The sequence below is a fragment of the Agelaius phoeniceus genome, chromosome 6 (genome assembly GCF_051311805.1).
Source record: "Agelaius phoeniceus isolate bAgePho1 chromosome 6, bAgePho1.hap1, whole genome shotgun sequence".
Taxonomy (NCBI): domain Eukaryota; kingdom Metazoa; phylum Chordata; class Aves; order Passeriformes; family Icteridae; genus Agelaius; species Agelaius phoeniceus.
Genome location: NC_135270.1, coordinates 51699155 through 51722612, shown reverse-complemented (window position 1 = coordinate 51722612; position 23458 = coordinate 51699155). Strand labels below are relative to the sequence as shown.

The window sequence follows — 23458 nt, the reverse complement described above, 5'->3', positions numbered from 1 at the left end:
CCAGACAGGCAAGTTCAATGTGTGAGTCCAGCTGGATCAATAATTAATTCCCTCCTCTTTAGCAGAAAATAGATGCTCTCTTTGTCAGCACGTACATGCTTTTTGCATCCCTCTTGCCCTTCCTCTCTTAGAATGGATATGGATAATTCCTGTCTGTGCAAAGACTGGTCCCAACTAGGCTGCAGGCCCTAGGAGAATGACCTATTTTTGTTTGTAACTCATTTTGAGTGCAGCAGGATTGCTGTGCTGAAGCAGACCTGGGGATAATCTTCCCTGGTATCCCATTTTGTGGAGCAGCCAGTGCTGTTCATACCTCAGCAAAGGCTGAAGCCCATTCTAGCACAGCACCTGGCTCTGCACCTCCCTGGGATGTATAGGAATATTTATTCACACAGCTACACCTTGTACACCTTTCTCTGTGTGTGGATGCACCGTGGTGAACGAGACCATGTGCTGTTTGATGATATTGGGTGGTTGCAGGATCTCTGACCCTGCACACTGAGCTGACCAGCTGGCTCAGCAATGGTAAAGCCCTGGGTGAGGTGTGCAAATCAGCACAGAGAGTAAAAGAGTAAAACCTGTGCCCACCTTGTGGGATGTGCCTGTCTGGAGGAACTGTCAGAATGCATGTGGGTGTGACAGAGGGGTATCCCTGGGCTCAGTGTTTCCAGCTAGGAATGAAGGCTGCCTTTAGCCCCAGGCTAAAGTCTCCTTTTGTGATCAAAGGACCAGCTGGCCACAGCTGGGCACTTTCTCTCTGAAGGAGCTCTGTGGGGGTGGCCAGGACAGTGGGATGTGGCAGGCCAGGGCTGGCTCCCTCTTGAGCTGCTCTAGAGGTTTGGGGTGTGGGCAGCACATGGTGAGGGACAACATCATGCTTGTTGGGGTGCTGCCTGGAAGGTGGGACTACCAGCAGCCTTCCTGCAAGAGAGGAACTTGTGGGCACAAGCAACCTGCTGCCAATGGTCCCCAGGACTGGCAGCAGCCATGCCATGAAGGTGGTGGGACAGAGGCAGGACATGGCTGGGGGAACAGGGAGGATGGAGGTGCCCAGCTTGATGTCACATTTGTCTTTGCTTGTCTCGAGGCTTTGTGAATCCTGCCAATTTAAATACTTGTTAATGATGTTCTTAGGGACACAAATAACTGTTTGAGGATCATAATGGTTTTGTAATGATGTTTTTTTGTAGGTCCTTGAGGTCCATGAAAATTTGGACAGGCAAATGCAAGACAACTATGAAGAAGACCTAAGTGAAAAGGAGAAGGCAATTGTTCGTGAAATGTGCAATGTAAGAACTTCTCCCAGCAGCTCTTGGGGTTCCTTTTGTTGTCTTTTGTTAAAAGTATGGAGGAACAGGGATCTGCTGCATGTAAGCCTTGTGAGGTCCATAGGCACAAGGGAAGAGTGGAGGCTCTGCTGACCACTGTTGTGGGTAATCTGAGTGCCTAGCTCACTGCACAGAGCAGCCTTTGCTCAGTAGATAATTCCCACTTTGCTGCCTCCCTGACTAGGAGAGCCCTGTTGGCAATTGTCTCCACCTGGGCCCTTAAGGACTCGGTTTGGCTTAAGCAACAATTGCCTGCCTTGTTTAAAGCTGTACAGCTTGAACAGGTTTGAGCCCAAACCATGTGGTAATGTCAGAGGGAGAATCTTGTCTGGGGCCATTGAACAGCATCATGATATGTGGGGTGCTTTAACACTGCTGATGTTTTGGGCAACCACACTGTTAACTGAGCTGGCCACGTCCCATATGGTGAGTGCTTGTACCCAGCCTCTGCTCTGTGGTGGCTGCTTCATGGCATTGCCTCCAGCCTCAGAGCACCTTGGCCATGCTCTGGCTTTGAACAGAAAGTCTGAGATTCCTGCTGGAACACAGTCTGAGCCCCCTGTCACCTGCAGTTGGGGATGTGCTGTTCAATTGCCCAGACTAGGGAGGAGAATGCCTATGAGCCTTCTTTTCTTTGAAGTCCACATAAGAGGTGGGCCCAGGTGGCATCCTTATCCTTTAGTGCCTTCCAGCAGTTGAGAGGGGCCTGATGCTCTCTTTAAATTCTGAAACTCACCTTCACCCTAAAAGGAGGTGTGAACACAAGTGCACCTTGCTGAGCTAAATCACTGTGAGCATCCTCGGTGGGGGCTGAGGCACTTCACTTTGGTTGCTGGATCCTTATTAACAAAGCAAAGAGTAAATTAAAGCCTGCTTTTTAAGATATTTTGTCTGCTTAATTTCCCTTGTAGCTATGCTGAGGGAAAGGTAAAATACTGTAACTTCATCCTCCCAAACTGACTCATCTCTATTTGTCTATCATCAGCTGTTTTCTCTTTAAATATTCATTCCATGTAGATTCAAGGCAGCTATAAAGTTTTGTGCAGTTTATTTTTTATTTAAATAGTGGCCCTAGAGTGATAAAATGTATGTTTTTAGAAAGTCATGTATATATAATTTTAATCATTATCTTTTTCATTATCTTTTCTGTTCATGGTAGCATCTTTTCTGTAAGCATGGCAGGGTTGACCTACCATTGAACTTATGTTCTGAATCTAGTGTATTTGTTTTATGCTATTACCCCAGGCAAAAACGGTTCTAATTTCAAGAGGGACTAATTAGAAAAATGCATCAATGGTTTCTTTGCTTGGAAACTACTGCAAAGATGCCATCCAGTGTCCCTGCTGAGAACTGCAGCCCAGCTCTAGGAAAGGGCTGGTTTTGGCTATCAGACTGCAATTAAAACAATATTGCTATTCCTCAGTGGCTTTCTGTTTGGACTTTAATTCCTGTCTTTCTCTCCCCAAACCCTTTATTTTTTCTTGCAGGTTGTCTGGCGAAAGCTGGGTGATGCTGCGAGCTCCAAACCCTCCATCAGGCAACACCTGTCAGGAAACCAGTTCAAGGGTCCCTTGTAGGAACACTGTCCTGACAACTGGAAGTGATGGATTCTGTGAAGACTAAAGAGGCAGAGCTCAGTGTTTCTGGCTGCCTGTTCTTTGGGAGTTGGGGTTGAGGTTTTTCAGGGTTTCCTTTTTTCTTCTTTTTTTTTTTTTTTTTTTTTTGTAACAATAGTGTAAATATGGCAGCTAAAGGCCTGATTTCCAGGCTGTGGTGCTCTGGAGCTACTGTTCACTGGGTAACCATCCAATAATGCCAGACTTGCATCATTTTTATTGTAGTTCAAACCTGCTTTGTTGTAATGGTCTGTTTGTAGAATTAACTAACACAAGAGAATTTCTAAGAGGAACAAGAAGAACCCTTAACCAGCGGAGAAGTCACCATTTGTATTGCTCCTGTCCACCTGCTTGTCTGTGATTCATAGCCAGGTTAGTGGCTCCAGGCAGCCAAGGAAAATGCAATTCAAATTCCTTGGCTTGCTGCCTGCCAAGTTCATGAGCTGCTAACACTTTTTTTGGAGGTCCTTATTTTGAAGAATGACATGCAACTGTTTTCACAAGGCTCTGTGTAAAATACTGAGTGGCAAGCTAGAAACACTTGTACTGCCCTACATTGTATGGTGGTATTCGTCACACAAGTGTACATAAAGTCTAAGACTCCATATCAGGTGGTAATGAACAATTTTTCATGATCAAATGACACAAGATTTCTGCTGATATAATGTGAATGAAGTCAGCCACACAACAGTATTCCCTACAAAACGGCAACACTTTTCTTGTAAAGCTTTCACTATGAAATAATTCAGCAGAAACTGCTATCCTGACAGTGCTTATGGCTTTCACAGGATCTTCAAAAGCAGCTCATCTTTCACATAAGGAAGATTTGGGGTGGGTTTTTTTAATGTTCTTGCTGGATCCCTCACTTATAATGGTTCCTGTGTAAGGTAACCAAACAACAACGTTGCAGAGCTGAATAAAAACTCCATAAACACAGGCTGCCAGGTGAGACTACTTCCTGCCATTCAAGCTTTATTTTTATTAATGAACCAAAACAAGTGGGTTTTGCTTCTTCAAATGGTTGTATATAAAATAATGGGACTTACATTTTGCTATTGTGGAGTAGCTGCCTATGTAGTTGTAAGAATTTGACTCCCTCCTTTTCCAAGTTGTCACAGCAGCTGTCCCTGTATTTCATTAGATGTTCTTTCCCAATAGTCCAAGGAAGTGGGGCTTCGTTATTAGAACTCATTGGTGTAAAATAATTTTAAAGACAGGCATGTGAAAAGATCAAAGCCTCCTCTTCAAAAGTTGCATCAATTTTAGTGATTAGTTATAGGATGTAATGATCTCAAACACCATTACTTTTTTTTTGTTCCCTACAAGAATCAGTCAGAGCTACAGACAGCTGTATTAGCTGGACAGATTCTTCCTCTAAATTAATTTGTTCTACCAGTTGAGTTCTTGACTTGTGGTATTGTATTACATGGAGCACTGATACAATACCAAGGAACCCATGTGGTTTATTATGAATTATGAAAGGTAATTGGTCCCATGGTTAACAATAAACTACAGCTGCCTGGCTGAAGAATTTTCAGTGTCAGAGCTGAAACCTGTAACCAGTAAAAAAAATAGAGAAGGAATACAACCAAAATACAAAATCACTGGTAAGAGTAAGCACCACTTCATTATTCATTGCAGACATATAAATGTAACAGTTGAGTAGGTTATTTAAAAATAACCAAGAACCACCCCCAAAACACAAGTGCATACTTTCACTCACACACCCACCAGTAGATTATTTCCTACTACTGCTCAGTCAGTGAACACTGAGCTAGATAGCTCTCAGTCTAATAGTATTTACATCCCATGGAGTCTGGAAAAATCCATTCCAGAGTCTGTCTCCTTTAAGCATGTTTAGAGGATTCTGGATTTCCTCCTCTTTGCTTTTTATTTTGTCCTCCGGTTTCTAGTCACCATTGGTGATTACTTGTCTTCCTCCTGTACAATTTATACATTGACATTTCTGTAACAGAAAAGGTGATGTAAAGCAGAGCATCATTATTCCTTAACATCTGAAGTCAAAACGAGGGTTACTTTAATCTATCTGCTTGAAAGCCCATTTTAACTTTGGTGGCATCTGACTGCTGGATTAAGCAGAGTTGAAGAGTATTTTGAACAAGGTTGATTTGTGTCAGTGAATTTTAACTAAAGCAACACAAGCGTTGCCAGCACTTGGAGAGAGTTAATTGTGTTCATGACATGCTTGCTATTTAAAGGGTATATGAGGCTTTTAGCAGGTCCTCTCACAAGACAAGAGCTATATTCATCAGATTACTAGTCTCACCACTATGTAATTCCCACTCAAATATTCCCTGCTCTCAAATCTCTCTCAAAATCTATTCATTGACTTCAAGCAAAGCTTGTTTTGTTCCACCTGCAGATCTCACCTACAAGGGAAACAGTGCTGCAATTGAGGTCAATTAGCCCTGCAAATCCTGAAGAGCCACTTTATGGTAGCCAGCAGTTCAGCTGAACAAACTTCATACTCATAGGGTACTGCCCTTTTAAAGATTTTATTTATCATCTTCAATGCAAGATGCCCATCACTGATTTTGCAGAAGAACATGGCAGTGCTGTACCTTGCGGTGTTACTGTTCAGGGGTTTTTAGGCTTGCCAATCTTCATACTTATTCCATTTGAGCTATGAAATGTCTTCCTGGGGTAAAATGATGCTCAATGACTTTACAGGATGACTTGGGTGCTGAATTTTCAGCTGTCTAAATAGATATTTTATATGCATATTTAAATTCACTTACCTATGCGCTCAGTATTCAGTGAAAACTACCTGAGGAGTTTTGTACATGAAGTTGGAGGGGAGCATCCCTTGCAATAGTGGCCATTAAATTCATATATTTGGGGCAATAGCCCAAGATAATTTTTTCAAGATTGAAGCCCTGGGTTCTGCAATCCTCTGGCAAAGAAAGCATCCACTGTTTACAAATGGACTTTGCTTGCTTAAGGAAAGTAAAATCACATCCTTGACTTTTGTTGGAGTGACTGGAGTAAGCAGTGTTTCCCTACCAGTTCCTGAAATGCTGCAGTGTAACCAGCTTCAGTTGGCTCTTCGCACCTTGATAAGACTGCTGAGCACAACCTTGTTTGAGAATGGCACATTTTTATCCAAATATTAGATATTAAATGAAATCAGTGTTAAAGTGACCTTTTATCTTTCTAGAAGCTGGGGGGAAGAGTACTACTGATCTTTTTCAAAGTGCATGACTGTAAAGTGATAAAATTGTATATTTTTCATAATGTGGGGAAAGTCTATTTGTGCTGCTTTAGAAATCAGTTTAAAGTTTGATTTCTGTTAAACCTGTGATCTTACAGCCCTGCTATATTTTCTGTATATGATTTACAAAGAACTGGAAAAGTTAGCACCTGCTGTTGTGTATATAGCAAAATTCTTTAGACCTTAGCACGCGTTTTTACCTATTATTGAACCACTCTGGCTTTTTTGGGGAAGGAAAGTAATAGTACAGTTTTTTTTGATAAGGTGTGTAAAACATTCTTTTGAAATATTTTAGTAAAAATGAAGTAAGAGATTGATTGTGATAGTGTATACTTCTAGCTGAATAAAATAAAATACATTCTTTTTAAATAAACTGATGAGTAAGATTTGGGAGACCACTGCTGAAATACCTTGGAGTAAGTATCGTGGAGTAACCATAGCTATGACCTCTGAACTAATATGAAAAACCTGGAAAGCCACTAAATTCAGAACCAATTTTATTTGGGTAGAGTGAACAAAGTAGTCCCATTTATAACTATGATGTACATCACAGTAGGCTGTTACATTCAGACTTTCACACTTAGAAAATATATATATTATGTACAGGAATTTGCAAATAGGTGTAAACATACAATATTTTAAGATACCAGTACATTCCAAACCAAAACTATCAGCAAGGCAAACACCTCAAAATTATTCCAGTCAGCTAGCATTCAGAATCTCTCTTAAATAAAGCAGCTTTTATGCTTGACATCGTGTTGGTTTACTTACTGTTAAAAATGAAGTTTCTTATTATAGATCAAATATCATAGTATCTGGCTATTTTGATACTTAAAAATAGGCACTGATTTCTAGAAGGAAATTTTCTTCTTACTGATATAATTGAGCCAATATGGCTGGTTTTGCTAGTACAAAGTAATCCAGTGCTGGAATAAGTCACGACAATTTAAACTTAAGTCAAATGTATAAAGTTAGAATAGATACTGCAAAGCTGATTAAAATCTAGAAGCCTATATAACTCACCATAAACCATACTGCAAACAGATCAGCTAAATTTTCATTTAATCTCATTTCTTCATCTAAATTATACAGATTACCCTCCTTTTCATCTTTACAATGTAGGTTTTGGCTATCTACTCCTGCCTAATCAACATAAAGGTATATTCGTGCAAATGACCTCATGCTATCTCATCCAGGTAGCACGTCCAAGTCCTGCTACAGGTGGCATACCAGGTGGTGGAATTGGAGGTGGTACAGGTGGCTGTCCACCTGGGGGAACAGTAGGAGGGGGGTAACTAGCTGGGGGCATTCCCAGCCCTGGAGGTGGATGAGGTGGCACTGCATGAGTTGGAGGCAGTCTTGGAGGTGGGAAATTGGGGTTGTATGTAGGTGGAGGAGGATATCCGGGAGTAGGAGGTGGAATATTGGGTGGGGGGAAAGAAGCAGGGGGGGGAGGTGGAACTGGTGGTGGAGGGTTGGGAGGGTAGACATGAGGATGATATGGTAGATGAGCTGGTGGTCCATAGGCCGGCGGTAAAGCTCCGTATGTTGGTCCTTCTGTCTTCATCATTGACTGGAGACTCTGATAACCCTCCCCTGACATGTAGGAATTTGTAGTAGACATCCCTGTAATGTAACTGGTGGGGGGTGGGGGTGGGGGACGATGTGGCAGAGGGGGAGGTTGATGCACTGGGGCAGGATGAGCAGGAGGAGGAATCTGGACCTTTGGCACATCTACTGAGTCCACAGTAGTAGATTGCTCTGGTTCTCCCATCGAAACCGCTGTTGTCAAAGGAGGCTTGCGCTCTGGAAAAGAAAATTTAATTTATTTTTTTGAAGGATAGTGGCAAGAACAGCTTCTGAATACTTCATATTTTTCCTCCAGTTAAATTAGCAAAAGAGAACTCAATTTTCTAAGTCTCTGAATGCCATATGGTATCCAGTCAGACCATTTCAGGTCACTAAAAACCAACTAAGCTGCCTATCAAAGCTTCAAGGTCGGCTTTTCCCATTCTAGAAGTTAAATTCATCTTTCTTATTACTATTTTTTATAATTTAAATATTGTTGTACAATCAGCAGAATTAACACACTGGATGGATGGAATCACAACTAGTGGATTAAAAAGTCATAGGATTCATGATACCAAAAATCTTTAGTTCAGTGCTTTCACCTTCTTTAGTTCAGGCCTCCTTTCTACCTCTTGGGTAGTCCAGGAGGTGGCCTGGGATTACCCTCTGCACTTCACCTGCCTCCCATATTGGGAAACATTATTTGAGAACACAGGCCAAAGTCTCAAGTCTTTAACGCTCAGTTCTAAACCTGTTTACCAAAGAAAGAGAAAAAGAAAACCAAAGGGTAAGTAAGAAGGACATGAAATCTGATCAGCTTTGCCCACTGATTAATTGCAGTGAACTTAGTACCTGACACTCTGGAGAAGTTCATAAAAATGTCAGCATTTTACAGAATTATAATTAGGCACTTTGGAAAGAAGATGCTTTAAGCAGTCTTCTCTTTAAATAAGAATTGTTTGTTTTCCCCTCTTAATGCAGACATTGTAAAGTAAGTAATACCACTAGGATTACTAACCTAATGGCAACCTCTCTGTATGGTCAGAGAGATTATTAGAACAACCAACAAAAAAGATGTTGCTTGTATATATGAGCATCTACAACATTGTTCAATAAGAAAAGCTATTTAGAAACACATGCAGGGCAGTCATTTCCAGTGGTATACTACACTGTCACTGTCAAACAGAATTGGAGATGAATCCTCCTCCTAGTTCACTTGGTCAAGATGCATTCTTTGTTTTCACCTGACTTTTCCACAGAGCTGCCCTTTATTTTGATAATGTTTCAGTGCTTGTACAATTACATCCTTGTATAAACAAAGAGGAAAATTTCAGGTAACAAGGGAAATAAATCCATTACCTGCCTAAGTAGGATTTTAACAGCAAAAATGCCCCCTAGGAAAGCCACATAATTAAATCACACAAGGTGGGCATGCTGGCTGTGGTACTCCTGATTTCAGTGACCTCAAGCTCCTAAATTGTAGCAGGCAATAATTTCCTCACTTTCAGAACCATTCTGGATGCAAGATGTGCATTCAAGATTTAGCAACTGAAGGAATAATGGTATTTGGAAAAACTTCATTCTTAATTAGATTTTAACAAATGAGAAAAATTGTCCTACTATATTTCAGAGCACTGCTTTTCTCTCTCCTAGTTCTCTTTAGAAGCTGCCATCTTACAATTACATTATGGACTATGGGCAGTGAAATATTTATGTCATATTTAAGGGTCACTGGAAGACAGCTAATGCATCAAGGTGCTGGAAGCACATTTTTACAACAGTACAGTTTATTTTGCAAACATACAGCACGTGTGTGGTATTAGTGTTCCCTGACAGAAAAAAATCCTCTTTTTAGGTACAGCAAAGAAAGCAAAGAAAGCATCCCCCTGTGGTGGGTTTTTTTTTGGTATTTTTTGTATTATTGTTTGGAAGTTGCACACCTGCAGAATTCCTGTACAACAGATATAACATGGGAAACTTCTATAGGATAGCTGAAGGCTGCTCTAGTAATCCAATGTGGCATCTATTATCATTTTGAGATCAAGAAGTCCCTTTTAGCCTGCTATTAACAATTAGTTTTCATCTTCTAGGCCTTTAACTGATGCAGCTTTGTTTTGCCTTTATCCACCTAGTATAGTCTTGTTTCCATTGTAAGTTTTTTAGTTCTGTCTGGAAAAGCCTGTGACGAAATTCCCTCTAGAGCTTATCAACCTTGTATTTTACTTGCCAAGCAGATTAATCAACAGGCAACAAACCCCTGCCCCCACCTGAATGAATAGCAAGGAAGTTAACAAGAAGAAATGTTTTTAAGAAAATAAAAGTTTACCTGGAGGTGGATGTGCAGGAGGTATTGGTGGATGTGAAGTTTCAATTTTAGGAATTTTAGATGGTGGTGGTGGTTCTAAAAAACATTTGTCAATTTGTGATTGGTTATTGCTCTGCAATATTTTCCAAATTCCAACTCTGCTCTCATGATAATGATTATCATATAACATTACACTATGCAAAAGTACAGTGGAAATCCTATTTACTAGGTATGTTTAATAAAGAACACTAAAATCAACACCTTTGCATAAATTAAGTGGCATCAAGTATCACACACAAGTCTTCCAAAAGAACATATGCCTAAAAGTTCAAGTGACTTTTTAACTAGAGACAAACTCCCAATAATGGTATGTAAGTGAAGATGAGCAAGTGTATGCTTTCTAGCCCAAAACTTTAACTTGTAAGTAGTTGGAACAGCTTTCAGAAGAAGCTGACCTTTGCTCAGCCAGGGAAATGTGTGTCATGAACCAAACAAAACAGTGATTGGACAGGGAGAGGAGGAAGAAGAGACAGCTGTCTGGAGTCTATCTGCAGAGCTACAGGGGAATAAGTGCCAGGCTTCCTTAAGAAGTACATCCTAGGATTCTGAACCACTTTGTTCCAAACCAGCAAAGCAAAGAAAAACCCCCAAATAAACAAAATAACCAGGTATGATCACTGCAGTGAGTATGCATTTCTTTCAATACACTATTGACACAAAATGCCTTTTAGTGGCAGCCATGCCAACAACCAATTACAAACATCACTGATTACCAACCACTTACTGTTAGTGCAGCTATTTAATGACATGGTACCTTCAGTCACTTCAGGGCCTCACAGCTTGCTGAGGAACTATTCCCAAATGATGCATGGAGTTATACATTGAGAGTTGACTAGTTTAGCAAGATTTTCTACCAAATTGACTCTATTAAGGAACTCTTTGGGCAACAGTTATACTCAATTTATTTTAAGTTTTGTAGTTAGGAACATTTTAAAAACAGTTATTGTATATATTTAAGGTACTTTAGCAGGATCAAAATAGTTTAGAAATGCCAAGCCTGTAAGCAGACAAACTAAGTGCATGTCAGCAAATTACTTATTCTGGTTTAAACAGTAAAATGGAAGCAACATGAATAGAATATTAATATTTACCTACTGCCTTTGTTTCTTCTTTTGGAGATACAGCCTGTTTGAAAATAAAAGAAAAAAAATATAAGAATAACACCATTGCAGTCAGTCTTTTCTCCCAGGTAAAAAGTGACAGGACAAGAAGAATTGGCCTCAAGTTGTGCCAAGGGAGGTTTAGATTGGATATGAGGTAAAATTTCTTCATGGAAAGGGTGGTCAAGCATTGGAACATTCGAATGATGTGTGCATGTGGCACTTGGGAACATGGTTTAGTGGCAGACTTGACACTGCTGCATTAATGATCAGAGTTGATGATCTTTAAGATCTTTTCCAACCTAATGCTTCTATAGTTTCTTATGACAAATGCAAGACAGACTAAGTCAAATCACACTTGGAAAGCCCAGCTTAACTAGCAGAATGAAAAGACTGGAAAAATAGCAGGTATTTTATATGCAGCATTTCCTGCAGTTCCCACTGCTGAGTATTAAATCTCATTTCATGTATTTATCATCCACTGCACATACATCATGGTCCGGTTCACTGCTCACTGAGCTGAAAACAAGAGGCTTGGCCTCTGTTCCCAATTCTGCCTTGACCTGTCACTCAACCTTTGCCAAAATCACTTCAGGCTCTTATGCTTTATTTACCAGGACAGGAGGGCAGTGAAAGTGTTGCACAGCATAAAACATTTCAGAAGCCTTCAGATGGAAAGCATTGTATAAAATCCTAATGTTATGCCAGGAAAAAAATGTATGCCCACTGAACAAAACCCACAAACCCTCACATCATCCTTCCAATCACAAGTTTTTGGTTGGGTTTTTTATTGTTTTGTTGGTTGTTCTTTCATTGCAGTTTTATGAAACAACCACAGATAAAAGGAATAAAAAAATCTTAGATTACACTGTCCCACTGAGATGACTACTTGATGGTTTCTGAGAAAAGCGGAGAACTTAACTGAAATTTTAAGTACAACAATATTTAGACTGAATGAGGAAGGTCAGAGGGGTACAGTACATAGCTTCTCTGTCTTTTCAGTGAAAATGGTTTTTTAAGGGATGTTTATCTCTAGTAGCTTTACCTGCACAAATTGTTCTGTTTCCTTCATTCCACTTTCCACAGCACACTTCAATCCAACTTGAACAGTACTTTTCCTTAATTCTTATGGGTATTCTCAGAATTTTTGGTGTCTAATTTTTGCCTGCTTGAGGCAACCTCATTCTTGTATTCCTTTGATAGTAATTTCAATTTTCCAGACACCATCCAGCTGCTTTCCTGCTTTTTAAGGACAATCTTTATCTTACCATTTCAAACCCACACAGTTCTTTTTTTAGTGACTCTCATGGACTCATCTGTTGCCTTCATTTTACTTCAATGGTCTTTTCTTGACTTTCTAGCAATAAATTCCATGCCTGTAAAACTGCATCAGCTCTCCCTGCACTTTCAAATAGAAGCAAATCACTACTTGTTGGAACATTTTCCAAAAATCACTTACTTTGTGAAGTCAGTTGATCACTTCAGGTGACAAGCAATTCAATTACTGTACACTTGTTAATATAGAGCAATATTCAAAAAACAACATCAAGGTACAACATTACAGTAGAACAAGAAACTGGAGCAAAATAACTCATGACAGAAAAAACAAATATCAATTTAAACTGCATTTATGCTAAAGAAAAAAAAAAAAAGAGTCAAGCAGCCACAATTCTCCAACAACAGCAATTGCTAAAATAGAGATGAGCATTTATTTGGTCATTCTACTGCACTGTAGTTTGTACTGCCCCAGCCAGAACACCTGAGGGTCATAATGAACAATAATAAATTATCAACATTATCTACTGTCAGGCTGGTGCATATTTAATACTTTCAGCTGAACCTACACAATGGAACTGCTCCTTTACTGCTGTTTCTATGAACAATAAAATTGTCCCCACAACAATTTCTAGTTTAATCCAAATGAAAACACTATTTACATCTAATGATTCACCAGTATATTTTTAGTGAAATTAACTGAAAATTCAAGCATTCTTCACCACTGGAGATGCAGAGGATGTGCAGATGCTTTAGACATCTGATATGGGTCTGTAAGTCATGGGCCAATGCCTCAGCTGCTTGAAAGCATCTTGGCTCAGTAGAAGGTAATGGGAGTCATAAGAGTTCATGTAAATTGAAAATCTGGCCCCAGGAACAAAGTGCATTTCTGTTCTGCACAAACCAAAGGAGAAGTCATGCAAAGCCCTATTTATAGAAGCAGGCAAAGATTTTAAGTAAGGTTTATAGTACATCTAACTCAAGAACATTCTAGAAGCACCAAGTAAATCTTTCAATCACCACACATCTTATTCCCCCAGACTGCTTTCTGGATAAAGAACAATTTTGGATCACCACATTTAATTTTCTCAAATTCATGCTGCTTGTGCTGTATTCCTACAAAACTCCTTTGAGTTTTGAAACACCCTTTGCTTTTTATTTGTTGTGGCTGCTTACAGTGTATCTAGTATTTTTTTCCTGATTATTCATTGATGGACCTCAAACTAATTTCAGGAAAAGACAAGTTTCACTGATGGCTTGACCAGAGGTGACTGTTTAAGAACAATAGATACTATCCATACAAAAGCATCACTTTTTTCCACAAGATACTTCATTAACATATGGGATGGGGCAAAATCAGTAGTACTGTAATGGTAGATGCTGAATGATCCTGAATTACAGGAATGAACAAGCATTTGTAACAACTCACATGGCACACATAGGAAAAACAAAATTGTTATTAGCAGTTTCTGATGTGCCAAAGTGTCCCAGGCATTTTTGTTGAAGAAAAATTGTTAAGAGATCCTACAGGTCTGACAACTCAAGCAGAATTTGTGCTGATGGCATAAAAAGTATGAAGTAAAAAGCAGAAGAAATACATAATACCTATAAAGAACTCTCACAGTTTATAAGCTAATTAATAATATCCTGAACAATGCTAAAGTTCAGTGCAACACCTAAAAATTTCAGAGCAGGTCTTTTCCTCTAGTAAGCTCTATGCTGCACTTACAAGACCAATGTTTTACAGAGTCATATTTTTGTCTTTTTTGGGAGTCTGCCATCAGGAAGATGCTGTACTTTTTCATTTTCATTTCCACTTCATTCCAATATTTGCTGCTTACTCCAAGTTTTTAGTTTGGTTTTTTTTTTTTGGCTTGTTGTTTTGGTTTTTTTCCTCTGATGTCTGTTCTCTAGTTTGGGCACGCATTAATTGCAAGTTGGAGCAAAAGTTAGAACAAAATTTACAACCTAAATGGACTTGTTCCAAAGACTGTACTGCTGAAAACACTCCTGTTGCTAAGTACACGCAAAAGAAGACTTGGGTAACACTTTTTTTTAAACTTACAAGTGGAAAAAAAAAACCAAAACAGAAATATACATTAAAATCTGAAAGCTTCATTTGAGCTTGATGGCTGTTGAAAAGTGCTCAGACTACTACTTGTGACACTATCCAACTGCTAATGTAGCTTCTTATTTTCAATTATGATGTGATATTATGGACAAAGTGAGGCTATAAAATCTGATGATAAATAGGCTGAAACTGTTAAAAGATTATTTTAAAATACTTTTCTTTCAAGAATTTTGACATGACTTTAGAAGTCACTGTTCTCTTAATATTAGTAATCAGAGTCAAAAAATGTCTTCATCAGCATTGTGCACATCTCTGCATTCCAGTACAGCACAAGAAACCCTCCCTAAATTAAACCTGCTTAATAGACAAAACAATGAAGTTTGATAGTCCAGAACCACAAGCACTGAGAACCTGAACAGCTCATGTTGACTGCAAAGCCTCTCCATGGCTTTTGGCTGAAGTGGAATAAGAATGTCACAGAACTGTAAAGGCTGTTTGGCATTAACAAAGCTGCCATATAAACAAGGAAAATCAATCACATAAAATTAATTACAAGGCTCATTCTTAAAGCAAACACAAGTCTTCTGCACATTGTTGGCTTTAAATCAAATGGGCATCAGATCAGCCTGAAAATAAATTGCAAGGTAAAGTTCAACTTACTGCTGGTCTTTTAATCTGTCTAGGAGGACTTGACTGGGGAGAGGGCTTTTTAGATTGCTGTGCTTGTGTTTGCTGCTGCTGCTGCTGTTGCTGTGCTGACTGCTGAGACTCTTTTTGCTGCTGGGTCTGGGATTGCTCTGAACTCTGGGATTGCTGTGACTGCTGTACTGTAGGTGCCTGGGGTGTAGACTGAAGAGATGGTGGCTGCTGCAACTGATGAGGAGTATGATGAGGCATTTGCTGTTTTCCCTGGGAGTACAGATCCAGGATCTGATGGCAGATATCTTTATAATAAAGAAAGAAAATTCCAAAGTATTACAACCTTATAATGTACAAGTGTATATTTAACACAATTATCAACTCTGATTTTTACTGGACATCAATTTTGGAAAAGTTAATTGCAAATATTACTCATCATAATAATGAATGAAATAACTTTTTAAAAGCAGATTAATTTTCAACTTACACTTGCATTTCTGTGTTTCTTCTGCCTATCCTCAGCAATATGTACATGTATAAGCACACCTTTCAGAAGGAGAACACAGTGTCTTGGTAATAACACACTGTTTGTCATTACTGTGTGCCTGGAGAGCCAGGTAACCACACTCCCAGAACAGTAATACAGCAAGAAAGCAAGTGGAAGATTATATGTTAAAACATATATGTCTTGTTAGGCCAAAGAAGTTTTAGGAAACTAAGCAAAGCACTAGTACTAAATTCTTCTTCCAACATGTTAGGAGGTAAAGGATGCCCATAATCTGTTCATTCATGTTATGTGACAAAAAACCTTCTATACTAGCATAATTTGGTCAAAGAGAACAATTATCAATGGGAAAACTGCTGGGAATCAGGCTCCATTAGTTCCAGAGTTTGTAGAAACACTTATTTAAAATGGGGAGTAGATAATCATTTAAAAAAATAGAAAACACATCATGACAATTCTGGCTAATTAGATGTGTTATAAACTAAAAAAAACTGTAAAGCAAACATTGAACAAAAGACTAATCATGATGATTAAATATGCTTCTAAGCTAAGCTAGTTCAATTTTAAACCTGATTAAGGCACAGCACATACAACCTGAGTTACATACTTGACACAAGATTATTTTGACTGAAACCTAGATAAAAAGCTATTTGCATTTACTTATGACCTAGGCCACACAGTTACAAGAAATATTGTGGGAAATGGTTTTCATACCTTCCAAAACATCAACAGGAACATCTTGGACAAACTGCTCCCACCATCGCCTGTACATTGGTTTGGATGTCCATTCCTGTATTTCAAACTTACACAAACGTCCTGCTAAGTACATGACTGCAACAGCGATGATCTCAGGCTCCCACTGCAGGGACAGGGTAGTGCAGAGGCTGCAACAGAAAATGCACCAAGCAAAACACAACCTTGGAGATGACCTGATTGTCCAAGTGCACTTTAATGTACAGCAGATATAATTAACAGGGTATAAAATCCCACCACAATTCTAACTTCTCAGGCAATTTTAATTAAGTGCCTTGTTAAACAAAAGAGTTTACAAAACTAATTTCTGGACTACCATGGTCATGAAATCAGGTCTCAAATCAGACTTTAGAGCTTCTAAAATGCTTGTCAATAAAATGTAAACAAATACTAAAAAACCCCCAAAACCCCACAGAACAGCCAACAAGAATTTGTAAAGCAGCTTGTCAAGCACAACACAAGTTTTAGATCAACATATAAAAGTTATCTCTTGAATAGCCTTTGTTAAAGCTAATGCTAAAACAATTGATGTTATTGGTATTATTGATATTAACTAAGTTTCTGTCACAATCAATTGCTGTTTCTTGATATCAATTTTAAATGATGAAATATTTTTTCTCTATTTTCTCCATAGATTCAGTAGCATATAAACTGTTTACAGAATTTTAAAGCCAGCCAGCCAGCTGAATTTCCATGAATTCACTATGGCTGTATAAGAACAGAACCCTTTCTTCTAAGGGCCTGTAGTGCAAAGCACTGAATTATTTTCCAAACAAAGTAAACTTCTAACATGGTGATTATTAACTAAGCACAATATAGCCTCCTCAGAACAGAGGTAATTATTATGCATGACTTGAAACAACCCCTCCAACTTCATGCAAGTGTTTTCCTTAAGTGCATTTTAATTGTTAGGTTTTTAAATATTAAACACTACCTAATTCCAAGTACAATGGTGTCCAAACTTTGATGGATAAATTACAGTACTTTGACAGGCTAAACAGTGACAGTTATGCCATAATTTTGTTCTACCTGTAAGACTGAGAGCAGCTGAAGTAAACATCTCTTGAGATCCCCATTAATTTTGGTCAAAATAATTTGGAGAGTTTACAAAATCTGAACCCACACAGGGCTAATGCAAATCAGGCATATGATTAAAAATACACCTCTTTTTCATGATGTTCTACTGCTGTAGGCATGACTGAAAGCCATGTATTCACAATTTCTGGACAGTCAGACCACTTACACATTTTCTGAAGGGTTTGCTATGGAAACACAAAGTAATATTCAAGTCCTTAATAAATTAACTTGCCCAGCTCTGTAGAATCCTCCTGAACAAGACTAAAGTGTGTCAAGTTGTTTTGTTTTTTTTCCAATACCACATGAGAAATGCTTTTGCATGCACTCCCATTAATTGATGTCATTCTTACAAGTTCATTATTCAAGAAATTGTAAATCCAGTGCTAAAAACTGTATTCCTCAGTGAATTTAATGGCTACTTCACTATTACCAAAATATCACATTAAAAATACATTAATGGAATTGAGAAGTGACTTATTTTTTTCAGTATGTACAATATATCACAGATTTGGCAAGAAGCTGGTTTTTATCCTGGAGATTAAGAATTTGGTTTGGCTCTTTCAAACAGTAAGTTTCTTTTTAATGCAGCACTAAATTAGTGCCACAGCACTGCAGAGATCTTACTGGTCCACTTCATACTAATTTCAGATTCTGTGCTCAATGGAACTGGTAATGATGGAAAGAAAAACTGAAGAACCAAGAAAACATGTAACAAGCAGAAAAAAAAATTTGAGTATTTGTCAAAAAAATATCCAATACCAGAACAATGTAAGCAACAGTAACTATTTCACTTTCAGAATGTTTCCTACCTGTCATTGACAAATGTCCATGCCATTTGAACCAGTTTTTGAATTTTGTTTTTGTCTCCTGAAAAACAATCAGAAAAAAATTAGGACATAAAATTAGGAGGGACAAACAGCTGGAAGTAGAATATTCTTGCACTGTTAATATATTAAGTTCTATCAATATATCAATAACAGGCATTACTTGCTCACCCTGCCAATATTTTACCTTTGAGCTGTTTGGCATACTTGAGAAGAAATTGGTATGGATGTTCCACTTGCAAATCAAACTTTATTGTTTGTAGTAAGATTCTTTCAAGTACCATCACTTCTTCCTATAGAGAGTTACAAGGTAACCACAGTATTATTTCTTCTTTCACTCAAAAATACTTTATGCTAGTACAGGGCATGACTTCACAGCACCTCCAGGCAGCCATGTTTGTCTCCAAGGAGAACAGAAAGCTCTCCAACTTACAATATTATTTTAAACTCAGATACCTTTTCTTATACCTTTTCCTCACATTTATTTGCGTGAGGACAGGGGATGTGATGTTTAAAATCCCTATTCCTCTGCAGAAGAATGAACTGAACTAGACACAGCATGAAATTGCCAGATACACAATCACAACGAAAATATAAGATCTACCACATTTCACTCAAAAGTTTCAAGTCCTTCTGCTATTTAAAATAAACAAATTTTAAGAGAAGCATAGTTTTGCTAAGTCAATGCTGTAAACAAGAAACTTCTCAATATTTTGAGATCTAGTTCTCTTATTTAAGATTCACTATTAACTACTTCCTAAAATCCCATTCAGGTGATTTATGTCTTGGTAACACTTCTTACTCTGGCTGAAATGACTCAAATTAACTTTAATTTGCAAAATAATATCAAAATTTACATGAAATAAAATGCAAACTTTTAATGAAAACAACTATTCCAGTAAGCTCCCAAAGCTACTTTTATTAGGAAGAATTACTTTCATAGCTACCAACCACATTACCCAGAAGAGCAATAAGTGCATGCTGAACATCTAATTTAATTTAGAACAACTGAAAATCAGTCAAAGCTCTATTGAGTGTGTGTCACTTTACTACAGTACAACAGGATGAAATCAATTTCAACATGAGTATTTTTACCTTTGGGTCATCTCCAAACTGCCCAAACTGTACATCATTTAGCAAGCTACGAGCTGTTTTAATTATGTCTTTACATTTCTTGGGTGTTTCTTCAACCTTTCCTGCTAGGAAGAGACAGCAGGCTCCTGTCACCTAAAAAAAGGCAAGTACTTTCAAAAAGTGGTCTGCATGTAGATATGCAATACAGTGTAGCATGAAAGCACTGTCAATTTCCATTAACAGTACTGTAGAAATCTCCCAGTAAAGACTTAATGAGCATACTAATTTCTATTTTAATATAGTGTTAAACTTTTATTTTTTCAGAGGAACTACACAGAATTTGGAGTGTATCTATTTTATGCAATTTTATTTCAAGGTCAGAAACCCAAAGCACAATTTGTCCTGGTTCAATGTTGTCGCTCAAGCAGTTTTAAAACTGTATTACACTTCTTTTTTTCTTTCAGCTAATATAGAATGCCAGCATTACAGCTGCTACTCCTAAAGAACAATATCAGCAAGTCATAACTGCAATGTCAATACATGTCTGAGCATAAACAGAAATGTGTAAACAGGTAAGTACAACGAACTTTAGGCTGCAATAATTAAAAGAAAAAATGCCAATTTTCCATCTTTCTGCAGTGAACAGCAATTGTAGTACCCCAGTGACTAATCACCATTTCAAATAGTCCCTGCCTAGTGCAATCATTAAATTAAGTCATCAGTATCCTAAATACTTACATATCTTGGGAACTGTTTGAAGGAATGAAACATATAAAACCGATGGAAATAAATTATTCCGGTTGCTAGAGTGTCATAATGTCTGTGGTGCAGATCAAGGACTTTCAAACAGCACATAAAACAAATATACAACCAAACATGCACAATGGATTCTGCTTTATCAAGTACTTCAAGTAACTGGCTGTTCAGTGACCAGTTAGAAAACACTGCAAGTAAAACAGGAGCTTTAGGAAAAAAAAAAGCCACAAAAGCCCTTAAAGCTGTGTAAATACTGTGATCAGGCCCAGATGCAGCTGATATCTAAAGCATTTGTTTTAAATGTGCAAAGTCCTGACTGTAGTTACAAGAGGATGAACATAAGGTCACCCCTAGGTTTCACCATGCCTCAGAGAAGGTCAAATCCAGCAGCAGTAGGTACACGAAGGAACAGAGCAATTATCACTTCTCATTCAAGTGCTGGCCTGGAGGAAAGTTGCTATTCACACCTACAAATGCAAATAAAATCTGAACATGCTCTGTATTCTTCACTTCAAGACAAGTAACAATTTTGTCTTCACCATGCTTTATTAAAGAAAGAACTAAGGAGATTAAAGGAAGCACAGGAATATAGGAAGCAGAAAATTTAAGTGGCTGTCTATGAGGGAGTGGGACAGTCTGGAGAACTTATACCCAGCTATAAATCCCAAACCAATGAAACAAAAAAACAGCCCCCAAGGACCAAGACTGGGCAGGCAGAGGTTAGAAGCCTCAAAGGCACAATCTAGAAAGCTGGGGGAAAAATTCAATATTTGAGAAGTCGTATAGATTCATATACTGAAACAGTTTCATAACTTACAGAAGTTACTCTTAATTGGAAAGTTTATATCATCTTACTTCCAAATTGGAACCTCGGATAGAAATTGTGTAGGAACACATTACATCAAAAGGTACTTCAACACAAATATATTTTTGATTAGCAATTAAACATCTGAACAGCTGAGTATATCACATTTGTTGTATATTTCATTCTGAAAACTCACTATTCATAAAGACATTTCACACCAACATGAGTGTAAAGGATACAGCCCTAAACGTGTTCCCACGTCGAATATGAATCTGGCCCCTTCCCTGCGGTATCGTGCCTCTGTAGCTGGATCAAGCCCTTCAAGCTGTGATGGTGTGTGTGCCAAATCTTTCTTATCCCAGTACCAGCATGGCTTTGTATGGTCCAGGTTTGCCAAGTTTACAGAAGGGCTGGAATTTTCTTTATTCTCCTTCATTTATTAAAACAGAATTGTCTTTGCTGTTTAAATTTTCAAAAACAAAGTCTTCAGAGAGTCACTTCAGGACCTTGAAGAAAAGAAAAAAGGAATTCTTTAAAAATAGAGAGAACTGTCTTCTCCAGTTCCTGCTCAAAGAGGAGTAAAGAAGACTAGTGCTTAGCCTTGCCTGTTGGAAAGAACTTTTTCCTATGCTCAAAGACAAGGAATAAAGAACTTTGCCTTCAGCCTCCCTCTATATTGCAAATACAATCAAAGAAAAAGCCTTAAGTTTTATCCTTGCTATTATCTGTTTAATAAGGAGACTTCAAGAATACATCTCCAACAATATCTGCTATTTCTTAGTAGGACAACTTCTATCTACTTTGTCAATAAAACTAGGAAAAAACAGTTCAGTGATGGCTGTAGAGAGATTTGGAAAGCTGGGGGGATTAGCTAATGGTAACTAGGAAAGGCCCTGGTGAGGTGAGCCTTAAATACCTGCCTGCTCCCAGGGATACCCCAAGCAGCAACCACTTGGCAGAAGCTTTGTAAAGTGATCTGTACTTGCATTACTTAAAGAAAAAAATGTATCAGTGTTCTTTCACATACCAAGATTGAGACAACCAATTAAGTTTAGAGTAAGGCAGCATCTAAACCATCCCCCAAACAAGGCAACTGAATACACCCCAAGAGTCTCCTACTTGCCTGTGTTTACCAGCACTTGGTGTACATAGATGCAGATCACAAAGCTCTGCAGGCACCTTTCTGGTGTTTGAATTATGACAGACATTCAGCCATGCCTCAGCTTAAACAATGAGCACTCGCTTCCTTTATTTCTTTCAGGCACAAACCTGCTCTTACTCCAATTCAACCAGCTACAGATACTACTCACAGATTACTACAGTCACCTGCAAAGGTTTGCATAACACACGGTCATTAACATATGATGCAATATATTCGCTCTACGCAAGACAGTCACAGGAAGACCCAAAATTTAAAACTCTTAAAATCAGCTATTACTTTTCGAGACGTTTCCCTTCCGAAAACGGAAGGAAGATCACGCGAACAGCCACAGAACGATGCCTACAATCAGCACCTCGCTCACCTTCAAAAAGTTTTCTCTTTTTCAGAATAAAGGAAACTGTCTTTGCCTCACGGTGGTTTTGGAATCACCTTCACAACTCGTGGTATCGGTCACAGACAGATCTAAATTCTGCCACAAGAAAAAGTAAATGGCTACTAAAAACTATTTCCAGAATCAAAAAAAGCGCGCCAGGCCACGACCACACATTCCCATCACATTTACTAGAAAAGTGCTAATTTTTATAACTGTAACGATCCTTCTTCCTTACGAGATATTTTACTTTCTAACTTCCAAAGCGCTTAAAACCCAATTAACACTAAAAGCGCCTGAAGCGACACGATCTGTTTCTATAAAGGAGCGAACGCATTTCCGAATACAGAACCAGGAATTAAAATCATCACCCGCAAACATCTTCAATGAACCATCTTAAACAAGCCAATCCACACCGCAACGCCCGACAATAACAAGTTTTCCCTGCCTTTTTACGCACCCCAGGAAAGTGGAAGAGAGTTCCAGAGCTCGATCGCGGCTTTTCCATACCTTACCTGAGCCAAACGCACCGACCGCGGCTCCGCCCCTGCAGCCCTAGCCCAGCCGGGGATGCTCACACCGCCTCTCACACCCGCCCGCCCGTCCTGCACGGGGCTGCCGGTGCCCGGGGAGGCGCTCGCTCCCCGCCCCAGCCTCCCCGCTCCGTTCCCCCCGTCCCCAGGCGGCGGCTGTCGCCGACGGGCAGGCCGAGCGAGCCCCGCGCACTCACAGGGCTCGCGGGGAGCGGGAGCCGCACCGGAGCGCGGGGCCTCTCAGCGACAGCGCGGCCTCCGCACCCTGCGCGCCGCCATCTTGGGAGCCAGGCCAGTCCACGCGCTGCGTCATCACGTCGCAAGGGCGTAGCGCGCGAAGACGGAGGCCCGACCAATGGGAAGCGGAGGCGCCCCTTCTGCCTCCCGCCCAATCCCGGCTTCGT

General features: G+C 39.1%; 2 protein-coding genes across 3 annotated transcripts in view; one reads left to right on the top strand and one right to left on the bottom strand.

Moving 5' to 3' along the window:
* The window catches only part of CCDC85C (coiled-coil domain containing 85C), a 111950-nt gene extending 105401 nt beyond the window's left edge, over nucleotides 1-6549 (top strand). The window contains exons 5-6 of the mRNA XM_077180680.1: nucleotides 1191-1289; nucleotides 2816-6549. Of these exons, the coding sequence (XP_077036795.1) occupies nucleotides 1191-1289; nucleotides 2816-2905 (189 nt within the window). The 3' untranslated portion in view covers nucleotides 2906-6549. The remainder of the gene's footprint in view (nucleotides 1-1190; nucleotides 1290-2815) is intronic.
* A 107-nt stretch (nucleotides 6550-6656) lies between these two features.
* Nucleotides 6657-23401, bottom strand: CCNK (cyclin K). 2 transcript variants are annotated; one of them, XM_054634480.2, is made up of 12 exons: nucleotides 23252-23398; nucleotides 22513-22620; nucleotides 21229-21495; nucleotides 20167-20248; nucleotides 19450-19581; nucleotides 18542-18647; nucleotides 18340-18397; nucleotides 16415-16584; nucleotides 15217-15500; nucleotides 11202-11235; nucleotides 10072-10146; nucleotides 6657-7982 (listed from the first exon to the last, which is right to left on the bottom strand). In XM_054634480.2, exons 3-12 carry the CDS (start codon nucleotides 21423-21425, stop codon nucleotides 7360-7362), a joined length of 1761 nt encoding a protein of 586 aa, XP_054490455.1. In that variant the 5' UTR covers nucleotides 21426-21495; nucleotides 22513-22620; nucleotides 23252-23398; the 3' UTR covers nucleotides 6657-7359. The 2 variants fall into 2 exon arrangements, with proteins under 2 accessions (XP_054490455.1, XP_054490458.1); XM_054634483.2 differs by lacking the exon at nucleotides 22513-22620 and having other exon boundaries at nucleotides 23252-23401.
* Nucleotides 23402-23458: the final 57 nt, after the last annotated feature.